General features: G+C 45.9%; 1 protein-coding gene across 2 annotated transcripts; it reads right to left on the bottom strand.

Annotated features, from left to right (window-relative positions):
* Positions 1-7,481: 7,481 nt before the first annotated feature.
* SEC22C (SEC22 homolog C, vesicle trafficking protein) lies at positions 7,482-23,004 on the bottom strand. Of its 2 annotated transcripts, none has more exons than XM_083467231.1 (8): positions 22,844-23,004; positions 19,142-19,351; positions 18,210-18,373; positions 16,030-16,209; positions 15,060-15,178; positions 13,404-13,469; positions 8,544-12,587; positions 7,482-8,403 (listed from the first exon to the last, which is right to left on the bottom strand). In XM_083467231.1, the coding sequence occupies exons 2-7, from the start codon at positions 19,321-19,323 to the stop codon at positions 12,387-12,389; spliced, it is 912 nt and encodes a 303-aa protein (XP_083323357.1). In that variant the 5' UTR covers positions 19,324-19,351; positions 22,844-23,004; the 3' UTR covers positions 7,482-8,403; positions 8,544-12,386. The 2 variants fall into 2 exon arrangements, with proteins under 2 accessions (XP_083323357.1, XP_083323358.1); XM_083467232.1 differs by lacking the exon at positions 22,844-23,004 and adding an exon at positions 20,817-21,410.
* Between the last annotated feature and the right edge of the window lie 200 nt (positions 23,005-23,204).

Here is a 23,204-nt window from a genome sequence, read left to right as displayed (position 1 = left end):
GTAGAATCGCATCTCATCATGAGTTGCAGAATAGGAACTTAGGAACTGACCCATCAGAGGACCTTTTTCATATGCCTCCTCCTCGAGAGGTCCAGAGGGTGGCAACACAAGAGCCGGCCTTTTCTGTATTGGTGGAATGCTCTCCCCAGGGAAGCTCGCCTGGTGCCTTCGTTTCACATCTTTAGGTGTCAGGCAAAAGCATTCCTCTTCAACCATAGAATCATAGAATCATAGAGTTGGAAGAGACCACAAGGGCCATCAAGTCCAACCCCCTGCCAAGCAGGAGACACCATCAGAGCACTCCTGACATATGGTTGTCAAGCCTCTGCTTAAAGACCTCCAAAGTAGGAGACTCCACCACACTCCTTGGCAGCAAATTCCACTGTCAAACAGCTCTTACTGTCAGGAAGTTCTTCCTAATGTTTAGGTGGAATCTTCTTGTAGTTTGGCTCCATTGCTCCGTGTCCGCTTCTCGGGAGCAGCAGAAAACAACCTTTCTCCCTCCTCTATGTGACATCCTTTTATATATTTGAACATGGCTATCATATCACCCCTTAACCTCCTCTTCTCCAGGCTAAACATGCCCAGCTCCCTTAGCCGTTCCTCATAAGGCATCGTTTCCAGGCCTTTGACCATTTTGGTTGCCCTCCTCTGGACACGTTCCAGTTTGTCAGTGTCCTTCTTGAACTGTGGTGCCCAGAACTGGACACAGTACTCCAGGTGAGGTCTGACCAGAGCAGAATACAGTGGCACTATTACTTCCCTTGATCTAGATGCTATACTCCTATTGATGCAGCCCAGAATTGCATTGGCTTTTTTAGCTGCCGCGTCACACTGTTGGCTCATGTCAAGTTTGTGGTCAACCAAGACTCCTAGATCCTTTTCCAGGGCTTGGGCTGGTTGACATTTGATGCCCTTTTAAGTGTGTTGTGGGTGGGAGGGTTTTTGGTTTGCTTCGTTCTTATTTTTGTTATGTACCGTATTTTTCACTCCATAAGACCATAAGACACACCTAGTTTTTAGAGGAGGAATGCAAGAAAAAAAATATTCTTTAAAGGGAGCGCAGAGCAGAGCCTGTATGCATCCCAGGCTCTGCTCAGCACTCCCTTTCACGAGCCGCACGGAGCGTGTGTGTGGCGCTTGCAGGCTTTTCCCTCCTCGGGGAAAAGCCCCCAAGAACTGTACACACGCTCCGTGTGGCTCATGAAAGGGAGCGTGGCTCTTGGGGGCTTTTCCCGCCTGCCTCCCACCTGCATTCACTCCAAACATTTCCCCTTACTTTTTAGGAGGGAAAAAGTGTGTCTTATGGAGCGAAAAATACGGTACAGTGGTGCCTCGCAAGACGAAAAGAATCCGTTCTGTGATTCTCTTCGTCTAGCAGTTTTTTTGTCTTGCGAAGCAAGCCCATTGACGGATTAGCGGATTAGCGCTATTAGCGGCTTTTAGCGGCTTATCGGATCAGCTGATAAGCGTCTTAGCGGCTTAGAAAAGGGGGGGAGGGGAAAAAACCCGCAGGAACTTGCAAGACATTTTCATCTTGCGAAGCAAGCCCATAGGAGATTCGTTTTGCGAAGCACCTCCAAAACGGAAAACCCTTTCGTCTAGCGAGTTTTCTGTCTTGTGAGGCATTCATCTTGCAGTGCACCACTGTATCTTGCGTGTTTTTATATGGTGGAAACTTGGTTCTTGAAAGGCTTAGTTGATGAACAAATCGGCTCCTGAACGCCATAACCCTGGAAGAAGAAGAAGAAGAAGAAGAAGAAGAAGAAGAAGAGGAGGAGGAGGAGGAGGAGTAGTAGTAGTAGTTTGGATTTGATATCCCGCTTTATCACTACCCAAAGGAGTCTCAAAGTGGCTAACAATCTCCTTTCCCTTCCTCCCCCACAATAAACACTCTGTGAGGTGAGTGGGGCTGAGAGACTTCAGAGAAGTGTGACTAGCCCAAGGTCACCCAGCAGCTGCATGTGGAGGAGTGGGGAATCAAACCCGGTTCACCAGATTACGAGTCCACTGCTATTAACCACTACACCACACTGGCACTGGAAGTAAGTGTTCCAGTTTACAGACATTTTTTGGAAGCTGAACATCCGACACGGCTTCCGCTTAAGTGCAGCAAGCTTCTGGAGCCAATCGGAAGCCACACCTCAGTTTATGAACGGTTTCAGGATTTGAACAGACATCTGGAATGGATTAAGTTTGAGAACCAAGGTACCGCTGTACTGTCATTTCACATTGAGATCTACAGGTGTAGAGCAATGTATACAAATTTTTAAAATAATAATAGTAGAATAAAACACGGCCACCATAGCCAGTCGCTACTGATAGCCTTTACCTCCACGAATTAGTCTAATCCTCTGGCAAAGCCATCCAAGTGGGTGCTTCTTGTGGAAGTGAGTTCCACCGTTTAACGATGTGCTGTGTGACTTAGGGGTTTATTTTGTCTGTCCTAAATCTTCTAACCTCCTTCATGGATCACTCCCTTGTCATGGCGAAGGGGCTTGAATAACTTAGAAAAGCTATGAGTTATGCCATGCAGGGCCACCCAAGACGGACAGGTCATAGTGGAGAGTTTTAACTAAACATGATCCACCTGGAGCAGGAACCGGCAAGCCACTCCAGTATCCCTGCCAAGAAAACTCCATAGACAAAGACAACAGGTATATAAAAGTTCCATGATCACTGCAGATGGTGTCAGCAGTCACAAAATTAAAAGAAGCCTGCTTCTTGGGAGAAAAGCAATGACAAACCTAGACAGCATCTTAAAAAGCAGAGACATCAGCTTGCCGACAAAGGTCCGTATAGTTCAAGCTATGGTTTTCCCAGTAGTGAGGTATGGAAGTGAGAGCTGGACCATAAAGAAGGCTGATCGCCAAAGAATTGATGCTTTTGAATTATGGTGCTGGAGGAGATTCTTGAGAGTTTGCAAGAAGATCAAACCTATCCATTCTTAAGGAAATCAGCCCTGAGTGCTCACTGGAAGGACAGATCCTGAAGCTGAGGCTCCAATACTTTGGCCACCTCATGAGAAGAGAAGACTCCCTGGAAAAGACCCTGATGTTGGGAAAGATGGAGGGCACAAGAAGGGGACAACAGAGGATGAGATGGTTGGACAGTGTTCTTGAAGCTACCAGCATGAGTTTGACCAAACTGCGGGAGGCAGTGGAAGACAGAAGTGCCTGGTGTGCTCTGGTCCATGGGGTCACGAGGAGTCGGACACGACTATACGACTAAACAACAACAAAATCTTTTAATGCTCACCCTCTTCAGATGTGCACAAGCTCTAGAATTAGGAGGGGAAATTCCTCTATCTGCTTTCTCCCCACCACGCCTAATTCTAGGCACTTCAATCATGTCCCTCACTCACCTTGCAAACCGCAACAGTGCCCGAAAGGCACCTTCTGATATCCGTTGCCCAGATGCCTAATTAAATTTACGGTATATTATTGTTATTAAATAACAGGGCCATCTGCCAATATGGAAAGTGAGTTTCAAATATCATAAATGGAGAGAGAGAGGGACCCAGCCTTGACAAAAAAGAATTGCCATGCCAGTTAAGATTGGGTGTGTGGGAATTTTATTAAATTCTAGAGCACAGACTTTTAATATGTTCTGCACAGCTGGGGAGAATGGGGGGAGAACTCGGCTTTTTAAGCTAATGAAAATAGAATTTGTCTCAAGAGCCCTAGAAGAAAGCAATATTACTTCTGAGGCCCATGGGGTGTACATTGCTTTTTTTAATCTTTCCCCAGACATAAACGAAATCTTTTTCTACCCTCAGTCTCTCTCTCTCACTCTCTCTTTTTAAAAGAGAAGTTCTGTAACAGAATTTAGAGATAAATGGAGCTGGCTGAAACAGGATGGAGGTTGGCATGGGTTGCCAACATTTTCACTGGCCCTGCACCTGTGCCTTTGCAAGCATCCTAGGGAGCTGGGGGTAATTGAACACCATCCGTTAACATCAGGAGAATCTCCCTTGTGGGTTCATTCTTTCCAAGGCTGAATACAGACCAAGCATTTAAAGCACATTTAAAGCACACACACACACGCCAAGAATCATAGCTGTCAACTTACAGATTTGAAAATAAGGGACCAGCAGCCTCAAAAATAAGGGATCAGCAGCCAAAATAAGGGGTTTTGATTAGCTTATACAGAAATCCAGGATTGATGGAGCCATGCTGCTTTTGCTGCGACTGTGTTTTGCAGGGAGTTGGACTAGATGATCCTAAGGGTCTACAACTCCGACCAAAGAAGATTAGCAGACAAAACTGATGAACGACGTCGAGATGGCAAAGCTTACAGGCAGAATTAGAAACCAGGAAGAGGACCTCTTTAATAAAGAATGGGGAAAGTTTATAATTTAGCTGAAAAGCTATTGTAAAGAGTTACATACATTGGTAGGATTGACAGATAACTTGTAGCAAAAATTTGAACTATGGATGGACAAATGATTTATAAAAGCAGAGTTATGAAAGGGATGCAGAGGGGGAAATCACTACATTAAGATGCTGCACTGGTCGGAGGGGATGCTAAGCAGCACGTTGGGGCCGCCATCGTCCTGGAGCGAGGAGTTCCATCGGCCCTTCCCCAACCGAGAGGGAGGGAGGGAGGGAGAGAGACTCTTGCCCATGCCACCTGCAAGCCCGGCATAAGGTGGTTGTGGCGCCGCTGCGGCTGCTGAAGTGCCGCCCTTCTGTGTCCCTCCCCATCCCCTCCTCTTCCTCCTCCCTCAGGCCGCTTCCTCAGCAGCCGCTGCCGCCTCCGGATTCCTCTGGCAGCACGGCGGAAGTCTCACAAGAGAGGGGCTGCCTGCCTGCCCTCCCACCGCCACCTGTCTCCTCACGACACGCCCCTGAGGGGGAAAAGGGAGAGATGGAGACGCGGCAGCTCGTGTGCGCTCTCTCTCTTGCCCTCTCGAGGCGGAGGACCCCGAGCCGCTGCTTGCCTCCCGAGCTGGGAGAATGAAAGCTGGGAAAGTTAAGGAACATCATCAATAAGGGACAGCAGCGGGACACGGCGCTGGGATAAGGGAGGTTCCCGCCAAATAAGGGACGGTTGACAGCTATGCCAAGAATCCTGGCAGATGTAGTTTGCTAAGGCTGCTGGGAATTGCATCTACAGTTCCCAGGATTCTTGGCAGGGAGTGTTTTAAATTTATGACTTGTGTGCAGCCTTGATCTCCAGCCAGCTCCATTAGGCCACATCCGTACTACATATTTAAAGCACTACAAGACCACACTAACAGTCATAGCTTGCCCCAAAGAAGCATGGGAATTGTAGTTTGTTAACAGCGCTGAGAATTGTTTGGAGACACCCACCCACCCAATTTTGTTACAGCTAGGGCAAATGAAGGTGTCTGGTTGTACTGCTGCAGATGCAACCAGGCCTTCTCGGTGGTGGCGCCCGGCCTGTGGAACGCCCTCCCATCAGATGTCAAGGAAATAAACAACTATCTGACTTTTAGAAGACATCTGAAGGCAGCCCTGTTTAGGGAAGCTTTTAATGTTTGATGCATTATTGTATTTTAATATTGTGTTGGAAGCCGCCCAGAGTGGCTGGGGAAACCCAGCCAGATGGGCGGGGTATAAATAATAAATTGTTGTTGTTGTTATCTGAAGGCAGCCCTGTTTAGGGAAGTTTTTAATGTTCGATGTTCTATTGTGCTTTTAATTCTGTTGGGAGCAGCCCAGAGTGGCTGGAGAAACCTAGCCAGATGGGCATGGTAATAATAATAATAATAATAATAATAATAATAATAATAATAATAATAATAATAATTGCATAGGGGGTATTATTATTATGGTGTTTCTTCTCTCTGCACTTCCTCCTCTGGCCACTGTCTGTGTCCAGGCACTGCAGGGAAATGTCTGCAAGGAATTCATTTATTAATCAATAAAATTTATACACCGCTTAATCGGGACCTGCTAGGGACGGGTGAGTAATAAATGTAACAGGCATCAGCAAGCATCATCATCCCCAACGTCATATTAATAGCAGAGAGACAAAGCAGAGATCAGCTGGATAATTCTCCATCCCTTCTCTGCCCTACCTTGCCCGTGTGTGGATGGCTGGTGTATCACTGCCCTCTGCTGCCCAAGAGGATATTATGCAAAAAAAGAGTTTCCCCAGATTCTTTTGCACCAAGAAGGCTGTTTATTTTAATCACATGTCACGGCTGAAGAGCTGGGGGGCAGAGAGAGTGGCTTTCCTGCCTTTTAGCCCCTGCTTGTGGACAGGGTGGATAAAAAGCAATGATTTTTAAAAATAATAATAATAATAATATCAATTTTTTAAATTTAAATCAGTTTTTTTTTTAAATTTAAATCAATTTTTTTTATTTAAATTGGATTTTTAAAATTAAATGCTTTTGGAGGGAAAAATCTTTCTAAAGACAGTTTTCTATTTAAGTTACATTATAGTCCAAAGGCTATTCATCAGGAAATAAGGATTTAAGTTTTTCATGCGTGGTAAAACTCAGTCTAAGGTGTGTGGTTGGTTTTTTTTAAAAAAAAAATATCATTTAACCACATCAGTTAACAAACATGGATTCTATAATGGATGCTATAATGTTATTGTTTTAGTTAAATAAATTGCTTAAATTGTTATTAAGGAAATGATTGTTTTTCTCCTTCCAATAAAGTATAGTGGTGCCTCGGAAGACGAAAAGAATCCGTTCTGTGATTCTCTTCGTCTAGCGGTTTTTTCGTCTTGCGAAGCAAGCCCATTGACGGATTAGCAGATTAGCGGCTTTTAGCGGCTTATTGGATCAGCTGATAAGCGGCTAAGCAGCTTAGAAAAGGGGGAGAGGGGGAAAAACCCGCAGGAACTCGCAAGACATTTTCGTCTTGCGAAGCAAGCCCATAGGAGATTCGTTTTGCGAAGCACCTCCAAAACGGAAAACTCTTTCGTCTAGCGAGTTTTCCGTCTTGCGAGGCATTCGTCTTGCGGGGCACCACTGTACAGCAGAAAAGCTGTCTGCGTGCGGCGCTCCACTTCTGACGGTTGGAACACGCCCAGGTCGCTTTTATCCACAACTTCAAAAGGGAAAGCTGCTCCTAATTGCTTCCTCTTCCGACATCAACCAGTGCGCCTGTTTCTCAAGCTCAAACAAGAGAAGCGACAGGAGTGTTGTACATACAGATATCTGGAAGAACAAACCATTGAGCGCATCCAGGCCTTGCTTTCTTTTTCGGAGTCAGTACCAAGAGGGAAACAGATCAAACGCACGAAGGGATTTGGACCAATTCATTCAGGATCTCATAAAACTGGGGAGCGATGGTAGCTTAGTGGCAAAATGCATGCTTTGTGTGGGAATGTTCAGGGAGGCAGAAGGGGATATATTGTTTATTAATATCCTTCCTAACTTGCGCTAGCAAGTTCTATAGACCTACAGATCTTTCAGGACCCTGAAGAGTTGCAAGAGGACTTAGGAAAGAGGCAGAACTTACCAGTCCTATGCTGTACAAATCACAGGTCACAAGTAATTACAAAAAGGTCATTTATTCTTTGACTTTTAATTGTCCGTTAGCTTATATACATATGTACACTCATGCAAAAAAATGACTTCGACAGCGACGAAAGATCAGTCTTTTTATAATACAGTGCAAAAACATCTCTAGAAAAATGGTACCTCTTTTTCCACACGCAAAAAAAAAGTATGAGGAATCTCTTTGGTTTGAAAATAAAAAGGGGATGGGAGCTTGCTTAAAATCCTAACCTGCCTGTTAATTGTACAAATTAAAACGTGGCATTAGTTGGCTGTTACTAAAACAAAACTGAAGTGTGGAATGAGGAAGCAGGAATGGGCATTGTTTACTAAAGCAGCACAAAACCATCCTATATGTGTCCTTTTCAAAATACATTCTTAACTCTGCCCCTTTTCAGCATGGTTTTAAATAGTCAATTTGTTGGATTGAGTTGTATACAATGCTAGCCACACCCAATGAAATTAATGGGCACAGCTAACTTAGGTCCATTCAATTCAATGGATCTACTCTGAGTAAAACTTGGTTGGATATAATCCCTTTACATAAACGAGATACAGTAGTGGCACAGCAGTAACACAGGAAAATTGTTCTAAACACTGCTGTAAAGAGCCAGCGTTCAGAACGTGATCAACTCAACATCTGTGTTCTGCTGCTTCCAATCGTAGGCTGTGGGGCTCACAGGATAAAACATTTAATTAAACAAAAGAAACCATCTCACGAAGTTGTTAGGAGAAGGGTTCTACTCTAGCCTTCTCCCTTACATGCTGGTTTTCCATGAGCAGGGAATTTATTTAGCATTGGGGGAATTTCCACCCTGAAAGCCCCCACCCACAGACAAACTCAGGCACAGACCACCTCAGTGAGAACTAGGCTCATCGACTCAAAGAACTGTAGAGCTGGAAGGGGTCTCGAGGGTCATCTAGTCCAGTGTTCCCCAACCTTGGGCCTCCAGCTGTTTTTGGACTACAATTCCCATCATCCTTGACCACTGGTCTTGCTAGCGAGGGATGATGGGAGTTGTAGTCCAAAAACAGCTGGAGGCCCAAGGTTGGGGAACACTGATCTAGTCCAACCCCGGGCAAAGGGGGAATCTTTTTCCCCAGTGTGGGTCTCGAACCCACAACCCTGGGATTCTCATGCTCTATTGACTGAGCTATATCTCATTAATTTCCCCAATCAGCCTAGCACATGCCCTTTTTTATTTAAAAAACAAAACTCAAAATATGTGAAAACAGCGTATCAAACTTGCACTTCTTCCTTTGTTAAAGTCACAATATCAAAATAATGGTGGCCGTTATGGTCAAGAGGATGGGGCTGTGGGCTTCGGCCTGGCAATCCTTGCCTTGCCTTGAGGTTGGATTGAGCAGCCTGTTAAAGGTATAAAGGTAAAGGGACCCCTGACCATTAGGTCCAGTTGTGACCGACTCTGGGGTTGCGGCGCTCATCTCGCTTTATTGGCCGAGGGAGCCGGTGTACACCTTCCGGGTCATGTGGCCAGCATGATTAAGCCACTTCTGGCAAACCAGAGCAGTGCATGGAAACACCATTTACCTTCCTGCCGGAGCAGTACCTATTTATCTACTTGCACTTTGACGTGCTTTCGAACTGCTAGGTTGGCAGGAGCAGGGACCGAGCAACGGGAGCTCACCCCGTGGGGATTCAAACCGCCGACCTTCTGACCGGCAAGTCCTAGGCTCTGTGGTTTAACCCACAGCGCCATGCGCGTCCCGGGCAGCCTGTTACCCCATCTGTAAAACCAGGAGGCACTAAGCACACTGGGCTAAGAGGCTGCAGGGAAAAGCAAGACCATAAAGCACTTTGAACTGTGTCTGTGGCTTCCCTGCAGGTTGCAGATCACCAAAATGAAAGTGGCTGACCGACAGCAGTGCCAGCTTTGAACCAGCCAAGGGGGCCCAGGTGGAAGCACAGAACTAGCTGCGCAGTTGGTTACCCACATTGCACAAACTTCTGCCCTGCATTTGACCCTCTGGATCCCCCTATGTCCTGTGGAAATCTGTACAGGGATTGGCACTGCTGCTCAGCCTCACCAAAAACCGCCAAATACGTTGGCTTGAAAAGAAATCTTGCTGATTTCATGCGACGCTTCCATGCATGAAGTAATTACACAATTGGAGATGGAAGCATGCGCATGTGTGAATGCCCCACAGGTGAAAAGAAAAAGAAAAAAGCGCGTTCCTAAAAAGAGAAGTGCACTTTCTGGCATCCTAGTTTCCTATGCTGAAGGGAGTTTGTGCGTTGGTTCATTCAAAAACGCCATCCCCACCCAATCGTTGTACCAAGAGATTTTTCTGACTCTTTGGATAATCTCTTAAGATTGCTGAGGGTCACAGGCTAAGTTTTGAAGACCTTTCCTTTTAAGAAAAAAATAATGAAAACACAGATGGAGCGCATTCCACTGATATGCTGAAATTAGAAGGGGAACAAGATGTATTTGGGATAGCAGGCAGAGGAGAGGCAATGGTTTTGGTAGCGAAGGGGAAGCAGGAGATTATGTGAGTTGCTTTTGTGACTTGAGGTGGGTGTCAGCTATTAAATACACAATGAAGTCTCAGTGTGAGCTACCAACAGATTTTAGAGAATTATTAGTTTCTTCAGTTCGCACCTCCAGCTGTCTGCAGGCTAAGAAAGTTAATTCTCTCCATCCTTCCCCCCCCCCTCTCATAGTCAAGAGAGAAAATACAAAATCCTGAGTAGGGGGATGAGTCCTGCAGGATATGCAGTGAGAATGAATGTGGGAATGGTTTGCAGTCGAACAAATGACTCTAACCCCAAACTATCACAAGTAAGAGAGTGTCCTGTAAAACATCTTAATCCGTCACCGAGAAAAACTGCATCAAAACTTTACACGACAAACTTTGTTCCAAAAGTTATCAAAAAGGGTTCACAAATGGTGTAAACGCTGGCATATTTCTACACATTAAATACCGGACTGTACAGTGCAGCAGAGGCTGAGAGGAGCACAGGTTCTAGTTGCTACTTTCAAAAGTGCATGCTCTTAAATTAAACTCTGTCCACAAATCTTAAATGAATCCAATGAGCTGCAATAAGAGTGTCAGGAGAGAGAGAGAACCTGCTCTAGTCTCAGTTACAGGGCAATAGCTTCCATTAATATGAATCATATATTCTTACAAAAGTTAATAAATGTGCCTGAATTGTATCAGGGCGGACCATGAAAGGGAGATTGAAAGTTCCTTCGGGAAATTTTCTGCACACGGAAAGCTGCATTAGGGAGGCTATTGGGAGCCCCTGCCATAGAGCAAGTTGCTTTTTCTTTTTAAAAGGTGTGGGCTGCAAGACAGGAAGGCAGAGAAGCTGGAACTGAAGTCCAGGCTTGTTTCCCTTCTCTATAGACTTGTCAGAAGACTGACTCTCTCTCTTTTTAGTCTCATTTCCTTAGCCCACACGACTAGAAACATTTTCGTTTATTTAAGTGAAAGCTAGAACTCTTTAAGAATCACAACAGATGCACCAGTTGCCAGAGGCCACCCTAAACCAGTGTTGTTGCTGGCAGACAACTTGCACCCTGGTCGCTATTTAAAAGCTGTCCAGTTAAGCTGAAATGTTTTTTATCAGCATGGGGAGCAAATGCTGTGGTGCCCGATCCCCATCAGCGAGACAATGCCTGGTGCTGATATCTCCCACCCGTCTGTTCTGCCAATGGACCTCTTTTTTTTTAACCCTGTTCTACCTTCAGTGCCTTTGTACAAACAACACACAGGCCAGGAAGGAAAAGTGCTGAATAGGATGTGCAAGGAACGTCCGCCTGGACGATTCGCAAAGGAAATCAACACTACTGATGGATGGTGCATGTTGGGCAGAAGGCAGGGAGCCCAACAGCAGGTGGCGCCAGAGCCAATGGCAGGCAGAACCAATCAACTCTATTTTTGCCCCTATCCTCCTTCCTGCCGAGTTACACAAGAGCAACACTGAGATGGAGGAGGAAGCTGACAGACAGAGCCAGTTTCTGGACAGCTTGCGAGCAAGAAAGCAGGCAGGTGGGGCCTGGCTGAGAGCACACCAGGGCTGGTGGGGCACTGCCTATTTGCCCCAATGGACCACCTTCTACTGATAAACCTCCTATTCAGCTCTTTAGCCTTTTCCTCCTGTTACCTCTAATACATACAAAGCGTTTGCCCAACAACTCGTTCATTCCTATTAATCTAAATGCATGCAAACTGCACCATACTGTTCGAGATTATATCAGATGCTACCCTACTGTAGTCACAATAAGCTGCCTACCATTTAAAGCCATCTTTGCCATAAAAAAGCCACGAGCCATTCTATTAGCTCTACCTGTGCCTTAAACTTGTGGGAGTCGAAAGCCTGGCCTTTGTGCTGCCGTGCGGGTATTTGACCGACCAGAACGTATTTAGGGGGGGTTTTCAGTGTGAAAGCAACAATCGCCATCCCTGTACGGCTTGCCTTCTCCAGTGGGGCATGTACTGATGTTCTGGGGTTGTCTAGAGCTCTCCTGCTCTCTGCTTCCAGGACACTACAGATCAGATTATTTGTTTTATGGTTTCTGGAAACTGCAGCCTATCTTTCTCCCGGAATCCCAGAACAGGAAGGACCCAACAGGCCCTCGGCTCTGGCGAGGGCATCCAGATCATTCTCTAGGTTATGTGCGTTGGATCTGAAAAGGACTGGTGCTCGAAGGAGCCTGCCTTGAGTTGGACACCGTGTATGCCTGTTCCCTTGAGCTTCTATAAACCCACAACTGTGGGCTAAAACCCATTCTTCTGGGAAAGGCTGGGTGACAAAAAAAAAAAACCCTCGCCATATTCCACAAGCTGTTTTTGACCAGCATTAAACACCCCCTTTCCCAAACCAAACATTTTTTTAAAAAAACAACAACCCGCAGCTGGTATTCCACGATCGTTTTCATACTCCAAAGTCTGGCTGTTTCTCCACAACTTGCCGTGTCAGTATCTGATGGGAAGAAAGGGAAGCCACTCCTATGTGGAAAAGTATCTGCCAGATGTTCCTTAACCCATACAGGTAGATGTTGCATAGACAGATTGTGACGAAAAGTACAAAGACCTTTATCTTCCTGGCTGAACTGTAGAACAGGTAAAGGCAGCACTGGAAAAGGAAGAAAACCAGAGAGAAGTTTAGCAAAGTTTAGCAACCAGGCTATGAAAGGAAGGGACATAGCTTCATATGCGAGAGTCCCTAGGTCCAATCTCTGGCTTCTCCAGATAACGCCAAGGTTGCAGGTTCGATCCCCCTTTGGGACAGCTGCGTATTCCTGCATTGCAGGGGGGTTGGACTAGTCCAGGGGTGGCCAGCTCCCAAGAGACTGCGATCTACTCACAGTTAAAAACTGGCAGTGAGCTAACCCCTTTTGGGGGGTTCAGGTCAAAGTTGTTGAGCTTTTCTTAGGGAGGGGGAAAGCCCTCTACCTACTGGACGTGCCTGGACTAGACGATCCTTAGGGTCCCTTACGACTCTATATTCTATAAAGGTAAAGGGACCCGACCATTAGGTCCAGTAGTGACCGACTCTGGGGTTGCGGCGCCCATCTTGTTCTATAGGCTGAGGGAGCCGGCGTTTTCCGCAGACAGCTTCCGGGTCATGTGGCCAGCATGACTAAGCCACTTCTGGCGAACCAGACCAGTGCACAGAAATGCCGTTTACCTTCCTGCCGGAGTGGTACCTATTTATCTACTTGCACTTTGACGTGCTTTTGAACTACTAGGTTGGCAGGAGCAGGGACTGAGCAACGGGAGCTCACCCCGTCGCGGGGATTCGAACCGCCGACCTTCTGATTGGCAAGTCCTAGGCTCTGTGGTTTAATCCACAGCTCCACCCGCGTCCCCTTGCCACCTGCGTCCCCTGCAAGACTGCAAATCATGTCACGTCTGATTTTCGTGGGAAGAAAACAGATAATATACTTACCAACAAAAAGCAGGCCACAAAGGGCAGGAGAAACGCTATCACATTTCCAATTCCTTTGCGGTCTTCCTGTTGGAAGATGACATTTGAAGGTCAAATTAACTCAGTCGGTGCAAATAAGTCCACAAAGTTATTAGACCATAGGAGGAAAAAATACTCTCTTGCCTGCCGATCTATATCTGTGTTAAGTCATGTGCATCTAAAAGGAGGGGGCACAAAGCATTTGGAAAGCCTCCCTGACTGTGTGCAAGCCTGAATGAATTTGTTTCAAGAAGGTACACAGTGGTCTTTATTTTATTACTTCAGCACTCAAAACAACAGAATCAGGAAGGAACTAAACTGGTATTTAACTTACAATTAAGACTGTGTACACAGTGAGTCATGCCACTGAAGAAACAAATGTAAACCAAAGTACTCATCTAGTTCAAAATTATTCCACAGCATTTAAAAAAAAAAAAGGAGTTTGTAAAACTATATATTTTTATAGCTCTGAACAAACAACAGCCCCATTTAGAGGGAAATGGTGTTTGCACTCACATCAAACCCATCAAAGATGTCAAGAGCTCTTCTGAGATAGAACAGTTCATCTGTTTTGCATGGAGTCAGGTTAATTGGTTCACATTTGACCAGCTTTCAACTTGCACAGAACTTTGCAATATCTAAGTTACTCTTGCTCTGTCAAAAAGACGCAGAGTGGGGGGCCCCCACTGGGCAAAACATGTAAAATAAGCCTAGATATTTATTTAACTCTCTTACTGGTTTCATTACTGTCTTGGATGTTGATTCCACAGTTGTTTCCCAGTCGAAATTTATCAGTGGCCAATTTGCAGGTATTAAGTTATTATTTTAATCTGTATGCCGCTCTCCCACATAAATGTGCCCAAAGTGGCTAATGACACAAAAGCAAAAATTGCAAATCAACGCATCGTTACAATTAAGGTCTAAATGCCCGATAATGTCATATAACGATCCAAATAAACAATTCATGTTGAAAATATGGATATTATAACATTTTAAATTTATAATAAAGTAAACTATCAGAAAACTGATATTGGTGGGTTAAAATATATAAAGCAGAGTCAAATATGATAAGTGCTTCTGCTGCAATCAGATACTAACAAAAGTATAAACAGCAGCCAATGCCAAACAGCATGAGAAACAAATAAAATGCTTACATTTTCTTTTCATAGAGGCTTAACATGCGCACAGTTCCTAGCAGGTTCATGGTGTACTAGAAAGTCTCAAAAATTGAAGTTGCTAACCTTGACATCTGATCTTAAGTAATTATATTTACAGTCACATGGCTGTTGTATAAGCAACTAATGTTCCCTTAACAAAGATCACCACATTAACCCAGCAAGGTTAAATTACATTGTGTTGTTGATGATTTTTATTATGATGATTATAGCCCACCCATCTGGCTGGGTTTCCCCAGCTACTCTGGGTGGCTTCCAGCAGAATATAAAAAATTATGATGTCAAACATGACTGCGGAAATCAACCCTGCTTGTGGGTTTCCATTAAGATATATATCTTGGCCGCTGTGAAAACAGGATACTGCACTAGATGAGCCACCGGCCTGATCTGGCAGGGGTCTGGACAGGTACCAAAGAAATTCCTACCTCCACCCTCCTCGTCCCCATGTCATCTCCCCAGTTACCTGAAATGAATACTCTGCAAGGTGAACGCCTCGGATGAGATTCAATGCTCCACACATAATGTTGAGAACAAGAGATAAGATTCCCAAAGCAGACACAGGTTGCATTCTGTGAGAAGGACCTTCAGGCCAGTTCAAGAAGGAAGGGAATTAGAGAGAGTGAGACTGGTGAGCACTGCTATGTCGTTTACAGCCGTTTCTCATGTTTCTTACGTACCCTGGTGTCTGAATTAGTTCCACACAGCATCATTTGCAAAGCACTTATTCCTCTTGGGAGGAATCCTCTTGGGAGATCAAGATCTGGGTAACAATACTGATCTACCCAACAGAGTTATTTAACAAAACAAGTCACGTGAACCACTTTTAGTGTGCTTAAAGTTTCACGTAAAGTTCTGATAGTACTATAAAGTAAAGGGACCCCTGACCATTAGGTCCAGTCGTGACCGTCTCTGGGGTTGCGGCGCTCATCTCGCTTTATTGGCCGAGGGAGCCGGCGTAAAGCTTCTGGGTCATGTGGCCAGCATGACTAAGCCACTTCTGGCAAACCAGAGCAGCGCACGGAAACGCCGTTTACCTTCCCACAGGAGCAGTACCTTTTTATCTACTTGCACTTTGTCGTACTTTCGAACTGCTAGGTTGGCAGGAGCTGGGACCAAGCAATAGGAGCTCACCCCGTTGTGGGGATTCGAACCACCGACCTTCTGATTGGCAAGTCCTAGACTCTGTGGTTTAACCCACAGCGCCACCCACGTCCCGATAGTACTATAGCATCCAAATAATATGCCACAACTATTACAGAAGTGAATAGGATGCCTTTGCAAGCTCTTATTTGTTCTTGTATTTTTGGCTGTGACTACGGCCTATCAGCTGGAACTATTAGTGAACTGCAGTAAAGTTAACTAGCAAGTAAATGTAGCCAACCAGCTCCTGAGTATGGCTGACAAAGAATCCACCTTTGCGGACTGCGACTCACCAGATTCCATGTGGAGCTCTGTGTGGCCGTTCACAATCCCATTCCTCAGCTCCGCATCTTCCAACTTCACAAGTGCAGGAGGCTGCAAGAGGAGCTCTTCCTGGATCTTTTCCAAGTTGAACTTTGTCTGTGCGCAGTTTGTGTAATTGAAACGGCCTTTGACTTTTTGAATGACATTGTCTGCATCAGAGAAGCAAGAAAGTAATCACTGAAAGTAAGAAAATTGCCATGGGGCTGGATGCAGAGGAGTGGCAGGAGGTACACGCTTGGGAAACACCCCCCCCCCAAGAGAAGAAGGCTCAGAGCAAGGGAAGAGGTGGTGGGATGAAGAGGGAGCAGACTGAGAGGAGGTGGTTTCGGGAGCTGAAGAGGTAACAGGGTTTAGTGAGCAGAGAGAGTCTGCGGTAGAAAGCAGCCCAGAATCAGAGGCAGAAGCGGAGGCTGGAGTAGGGCGGGCAAGAGGCAAAAATCAGGCAGGCTGCTCAAAAAGCCAAGCCCCCTCCTGTTGCAACCAGCTCTCCTCCCCGCTGGTCTCCCAAAACCAGAAGAGGTGTGAAGAGGGCAGAGCAAAAGGCAAGGCGACAAAGTCTCAGATTGCTTGGGAAGGACCCGGGGTTGGAGGAGACTTAGGGAACGGTGGGAAGGCAGGACCTTCTGTCCTCACAACTGCCTCATTGGGGCAAGATCTACCAGAAAGCGTTGCTGTGCTCACTAGGCCTGGCCTCCTGAGCTGCTTTGTTTCTTTGGATAAAGAGTTAACTTCACTGACGCCACGTGAGTCACACCTGACCTGCTCCTGACAAAATGCATGCAAATATGCTCCCTTGGTGAAACATATGCAGCCCGTGGAACTAAACTTTTCCAAGTGCCGGATTTGTACAGAATTGGCATTTGGCACAGAATAGATGCAGCCTGGTCAAATGTGCCACAGCTTCCACTTGCACTTGTCCGCTTGCAAGAGAAAACAATAAGGAATGTACCTTCCCAGGGGCTGGCTGGGGGGAGAAGCACTGACCGCCTGATACTACCATAGGGCTACTGGAAGTACACAAGTACATCCATCAGAAATCACTGGGAGAGGGTCTTGTTTGCCTGGTGGCAATGACCTACTTCCACCACTGGAGGCAGTAGGCCTCTGAATACTCGTTCCTAGGAATCACAAGTGGGGAGAGAGGGCAGTTGCACTCAGGCCCTGCTTGCAGGCTTCCCACGGGCATTTGGTTAACCACTGTGAGAACAGGATGGCAGACTAGGTAGGCCACTGGCCAGAAACAGCAGGGACCTTCTTATGTTATTATGCAGAGGAGAAGGACACACAAGGAGTTTCTACAAAAATAGGAACTGCTGCTTTCACTGAACAAGTAGCTCATCTGAAGCAAATGGTCCTCATCCATAACCTAACTTGGATGGGCTTAAGTCCTTGAATACTCCAGCACCACATATGTGGGCAAAATGTTCAACACCTTCTACTTCTTGCACCATCAGCAGTCTCCAAGGGCAACCCCAATTAAGTATCACAAATAAAGAGATTATTTCACTGTTTGGGCAGGATGGTTATCGCTACGCTTCCTCTCTGGCAGAAACCATCAGTTGAGGTTAGGGCCATTAAGATATATCAGCTAGTATAAGGCAGAATGTTAGCCGGACTTCTTGATTTATTTGAAATGCGATGCTTGCTACTGATTCCTGAAGAGGAGGAGGAGGAGGAAGAAGAGAGACAAGGCAAGCATGGTTTCAGGGAACTGACATCAGAGCAAGAGGCGAAGGGGAGGCTTCCAGATGATGCTGGCGAAGGACCCAGCAGCAGGGGGAGAAACAGCTCAGTAGAGGGGGAAGCCAATCAGTGCAACACCAGGGAGAAAGGGGGGCAGACGGGGGAATTGGAGAGAGGGCTCCAGGACTCTTCACTGGACGTCAGTGAGGAGAGCCCAGGTCCTCCGCTACCCACGCCTTCCCTGCGCAGAAGACTCCCGCGCAGTGAGAGGAGGAGGAGACTGGGTGTCAAACAACTTTTATGTTGGAAGAGGTTCAAGAAACGCCTACTGACGGATTCTGCCAGTGACTGAGGCAGCCACGATGAGAAAGGGCTGTGCAGTCAGAAAGGTTTAACAAGGCAAATTAACCGAGAAAGGCACCAGTTTATGCACGAGTAACTCATACCCATTACACATGGTACGCACCAAATTCTAGAAAAGTGTACGGTCTGGAAGCCAGGCCCACACTGGTGGCATCATAGGTAGTGGCAAACTCCCACTGGAGCTCTTCCAGAAAGCAGAACGCCATGGCAGCTGGGAAACTGCTGGTGCAAATCCCCATGCAGGCCACGTCTCCAGAAGAATGAAAGCTGAGAAGTAGAAAAATCCAGGATTCACTACAAGCACCAGACACAAACTTAACTAAGGGACCAGAGCAACAAAAAACAAACAAACACCCAATAGCTGTAGTCACAGCTCTGCACCTAGAATCCCAGCACTGTAGGAGAGGGGTTTGTTTGCTGTTCAAGCACAGAACTGCATCCCTTGCCTGAAACAGACAGACTGTGAGCCTTACACTTCCACTGATTTTAAAGAATATCTCTCAATATGCAGGGCATAGGCTGCTGCCCAGAGTTGTAAAAACGCTACCCTTTGCTGAGCTTGCTGGTATCAGAGACCACAGCTATGGATGAGTGCTTAACTTGCATGTTATCAGGAAGTAACCTTGGACAAAGCAGAAAGAGGTTACAGAGAGGCTTGGCCAGACGCCCTACTTGACTTTAGCACCCCTCATTTTTGGAATAGGAAAAATCCAATATGCTCTACGAGTCTTACATGTCATCTAAGAGGCATCAACCATGGCATGTTCATTCACTTTAAAAAACCTGTTTGTTTATTCAGGCTTTCCCTAGTGGCTGTAGGTTGTTGTTTTTTGTTTTGTTTTTCAGATTGTGACACTATGCATCTCTTAAATTTTAGCTGGGATTTTACCACCATACCTTTTCTAGTAACTGTAGATATATATTTTAATGAAGCAGAGTACAAACACATAAATAAAATGTTACTATCAAGGGAACATACATGAAGGTACCCATCAGGGAAAACCTACATCTCTGCCAAGCTGAAACATGACTTACTGTATACTGAGGTCACGTTCTTTGGCTGTCCCACGCTCTGGAAACTGTGTCAGAATGGATGACAAGGTCTTGAGCCTCTTCCTGCATTCCAAGAAGTCCTGGTCTAGGTGGAAGTCCGTGGAGGCAGAGAGTGGAAGTCCATCCCTCACCCGAACCACGCAGGCAAAGAGGATCATGGACATCCTCCACAGGAGAACTCATGGGGGCAACCTGGAAATAAGTATTTCATTTACTCAATGTATTCATTTGCTCCTCTTTGAGCAAAACCTCCCACCGAGGCTAATACGGTTTAAAATGAAGAGTTACAATACATACATACACAACACACACACACACACAATATACAGTGGTGCCCCGCAAGACGAATGCCTCGCAAGACGGAAAACTCGCTAGACGAAAGAGTTTTCCGTTTTGGAGGTGCTTTGCAAAACGAATCTCCTATGGGCTTGCTTCGCAAGACGACAATGTCTTGCGAGTTCCTGCGGGGGGGTTTTTCCTCCCCCCCTTTTTCTAAGCCGCTAAGCCGCTTATCAGCTGATCCGATAAGCCACTAAAAGCCGCTAATAGCGCTAATAGCGCTAATCCGCTAATCTGTCAATGGGCTTGCTTCGCAAGACAAAAAAACCGCTAGACGAAGAGAATCACAGAATGGATTCTTTTCGTCTTGTGAGGCACCACTGTATATAGCAGCATAAAACAGCAGCAGCAATGTGTTGCTGTTTTCCCCCAAGCCTGACCAAAAGTGGAACTGTCTCTCTCAGGAGGTTGTGAACTCTTTTTTCCTTGGAGGTTTTTAAGCAGAGGTTGGATGGCCATCTGTCATGGATGCTTTAGCTGAGATTCCTGCTTTGCAGGGGGTTGGACTAGATGACCCTTGGGTCCCTTCCAACTCTACAATTCTATGATTCTACGGAAAGCAATGCAGAGCTCCACACTGGAGAACCACGCATGGCTCCTTGGACTGTAAGAGTAACAACAGATAAAATAACTAATGGATTTTTGAACGCCACGCAGCAGCAAAAAGACATCACCAAGCTGTGGAGAGCATTCCAGAGTCAGTGTAACACAACTGAAAAGGGGGGGGGGGTTAAGTAAGCAGAGGGATTCAGTGAAGGACCCGTGAATATATTCTATTTAGTTACTTTTACACATCAAATTTAAGAAAATATATCGAAAAGGAAAGAAAGTTCAGCGACAATAAGCGTGGTGCGCTCACACTGAAAAATAAAAAAAGAAGTGTCTTTTCTGAAAGTGCAACAGAGGTGGGTTTGAGTTTGTTTTTAAATTCAAGTAGGCTGTCATTTCAATTGAGAATAATATTCTGTTGGGAGCCGCCCAGAGTGGCTGGAACAACCCAGTCAGATGGGTAGCATACAAATAATAAAAGTATTATTTACTATTATTATTATTATCATCAGCATCATCAGCATCAGAACTATCTACTCCTCTCTGCAAGTGCCTTAAGGCTAAAGAACACAAGCAGCACTGTCAGTGGGTTGGGTTTCTCATATTTTGTAATAAAAAAAAGGAAAACAAAAATAAACCACATTACTTAACCACACATCACAGTCTATAGAACAGAAGCATAACTGTCTAATCTTAAAAGATAAATAATCCACCACGTTGCACAAGACTTCAGCCAGGTTCCAAAGGATAATTCCAACTATGAACTTGCCTCAATGAATCTCAGTTGTCTGCAGCGCTGTATTCAGGTTGAACAGGCCGTTCCTAACAACTTAACATGTTAATGTTCTGTTTAGAGCTTGGTAAGCTCTTTAATCCTGCAGACATTGAAAAGCTCTTTAATCCCAGCAGGTTCATATATATCCAGTTCTAAATGGGCACCGAATGCATTGTTATGAATACCAGGGCATACAGGTAGCACTAAACTAACTCATTGCTTGCCCGCCCTTTCCTTCCAAACATCAGCAGTTCTGCAGCAACAGGATCCCTCCTCAAACTGGATTTCTACACACACTTTATCCAAAACAAGCTGAGCTACACCATAAACCAATACATCCCCCCCCCCCCCCAATTTAAGCCACTCTTTCCCCACCTACAGTTCAAAACTATCTAAATACCCTTCCCATAGCTTTGCCTTGATACTGTAAACCAACCCATGAGCTACTGAAAGTAATGGGGCCCTTTATATACCCAGCTGTCCTTTTTCAAAAACGAATTGTCATTGTTTTTTGTGTTGAGTATATCTGGTAATTTGCAGACCTGATAGGTATCAAAAGCCATTTGCACATAACAAAATATGTATTTTATCAAAGTAATTGTTGAACTGAAATACAATTAAGAAGTTTATCTTATAGTTTGGAAATGTACATTCAGGTGTGTTTTTTCCTTTAAATTTTTTTGGGGGCCCCAAGAGAGTGGGGCCCTAAGCTGTAGCTTGTTTAGCATAAATCTGGCACTGCATTTGCTAACGTGCAGAGTGTGTGTGTGAGGGATTTATTAATGCAATTTGTTTCACAACCTTCACCCAGGGCCGGATTTAGGTTTGAGGAGGCCCTACAGAGCCTAGGACTTGCTGATCAGAAGGTCAGCTGTTTGAATCCCCGCGACGGGGTGAGCTCCCGTTGCTGGGTTCCTGCTCCTGCCAACCTAGCAGTACAAAAGCACACCAGCGCAAGTAGATAAATAGGTACCACTCTGGCAGGAAGGTAAACGGCATTTCCATGTGCTGCTCTGGTTCGCCAGAAGCGGCTTAGTCATGCTGGCCACATCACCCGGAAGTTGTACGCCGGCTCCGTCAGCCAGTAAAGCAAGATGTGCGCTGCAACCCCAGAGTCGGTCACGACTGGACCTATTGGTCAGGGGTCCCTTTACCTTTACGTTACTGAAGGTAATGGGACCCTTTCTAAGTGATATTTTAGGGAGCAGGCTAGCAGGCAGGGCCCATGACTTACATCATAGGAGCCTACACAACACACAAAACACTGCTGCTGTATGTAGGTTTTATTTTATTTGTTTTTCATCTTATATTTTGGAAATGTACATCCAGGTTATTTTCCCTTTTTTTTTTTTTGGTGTGAGGAGGTCAAGAAACTAGTGAATGAGGTATAAGATACGAGAATACTATTTTTTTCCCCCCTGCTTTCTCTTTTGGTGTTTCTTCTTCTTTTTTTCTAATTCGGTTAACTGTTTTTCATTGTGTACTTCGATGTGTTTTGTTTTGTATTTTCCTATTTTTGTAGCTTTTTTTGGTTTTTGTATTTCATGTTTAAATTTTTGAAGTTTTTGATTGTTTAATAAATATTATTTAAAAAAAATGTGGGGGGGGGGCAAGAGAATGGGGCCCTAAGCTATAGCTTGTTCAGCATAAATCCGGCACTGCATTTTCTACACGTGCAGAGAGTGTGTGTGTGTGAGGGATTTATTCATGCAATTTATTTCACGCCTTTCACCCCCAGAGTGGCGCACGCGGCCCCTCCTTTCTCCCATTCAGCCTCACAACAGCCCGGCGAGGTAGGCTTCGCGGGGAGAGAGCGCCACCCGGAGAACTCTGTGGCCCAGAATTGCGCCCATTCCCCCTTCAGTCCCAGCCAGGTCCCTCTCTCTCTCTCTCTCTCTCCTCCGCTTGCCGCGCCCCCTTCCGACGGTCACCCCCGGCGCGTGACCAACGCGCTTCCTTCGGCCAAGGGCCCCATTCCCCGAGGCCTCCCCCCCCCGACCCTCTCGGGGCTCCCGCCTCACCTCGCCCTCTCCCCTCGGGGCCTCGCCGTCACAGCGGCCGCGCAGGCAGCGGAGGAAGCGGCGTCCACCACAACAAACGCGCCCGGCCCGTCCATTTCCGGCTACAGAGATGGAGGCGGCCGGAGCGGATCGCCATAGAGGCGCCGGCGGGAGAGCGTCGCCTCCCCTTGCAAAGTCCCGCGTGCCCTAAGAGGTAGAAGCCAAATACGCCACCTGAACTTCCGGTTGTGAGTCGAGGACCCTCCACCCGCATAGGTTTATAATAATACACACAAAGACGTTGTTTTACGTTAATGGGCAAAATTAGGCCACAACTTTTATTGGTTACAGCATGTGAGGTGTATTGGTTTAGGCCGCGGCA

Source organism: Podarcis liolepis (genome assembly GCF_965112155.1).
Source record: "Podarcis liolepis genome assembly, chromosome: 12".
NCBI lineage: Eukaryota > Metazoa > Chordata > Lepidosauria > Squamata > Lacertidae > Podarcis > Podarcis liolepis.
Note: the sequence above shows the minus strand (reverse complement) of the source record. Positions and strands in the feature narration are given on the sequence as shown.

What these genes read in the sequence shown, in the direction of transcription:
- SEC22C (XM_083467231.1), bottom strand. Translation starts at nt 19,323, where the DNA reads ATGTCCATGATCCTCTTTGCCTGCGTGGTTCGGGTGAGGGATGGACTT. An exon ending in GAACGTGACCTCAGTATACA is followed by an intron (nt 18,374 to 19,141) that starts GTAAGTCATGTT and finishes TCTACTTCTCAG; the next exon opens with CTTTCATTCTTCTGGAGACG. An exon ending in AGAGCTCCACATGGAATCTG is followed by an intron (nt 15,179 to 16,029) that starts GTGAGTCGCAGT and finishes ACTGGCCTGAAG; the next exon opens with GTCCTTCTCACAGAATGCAA.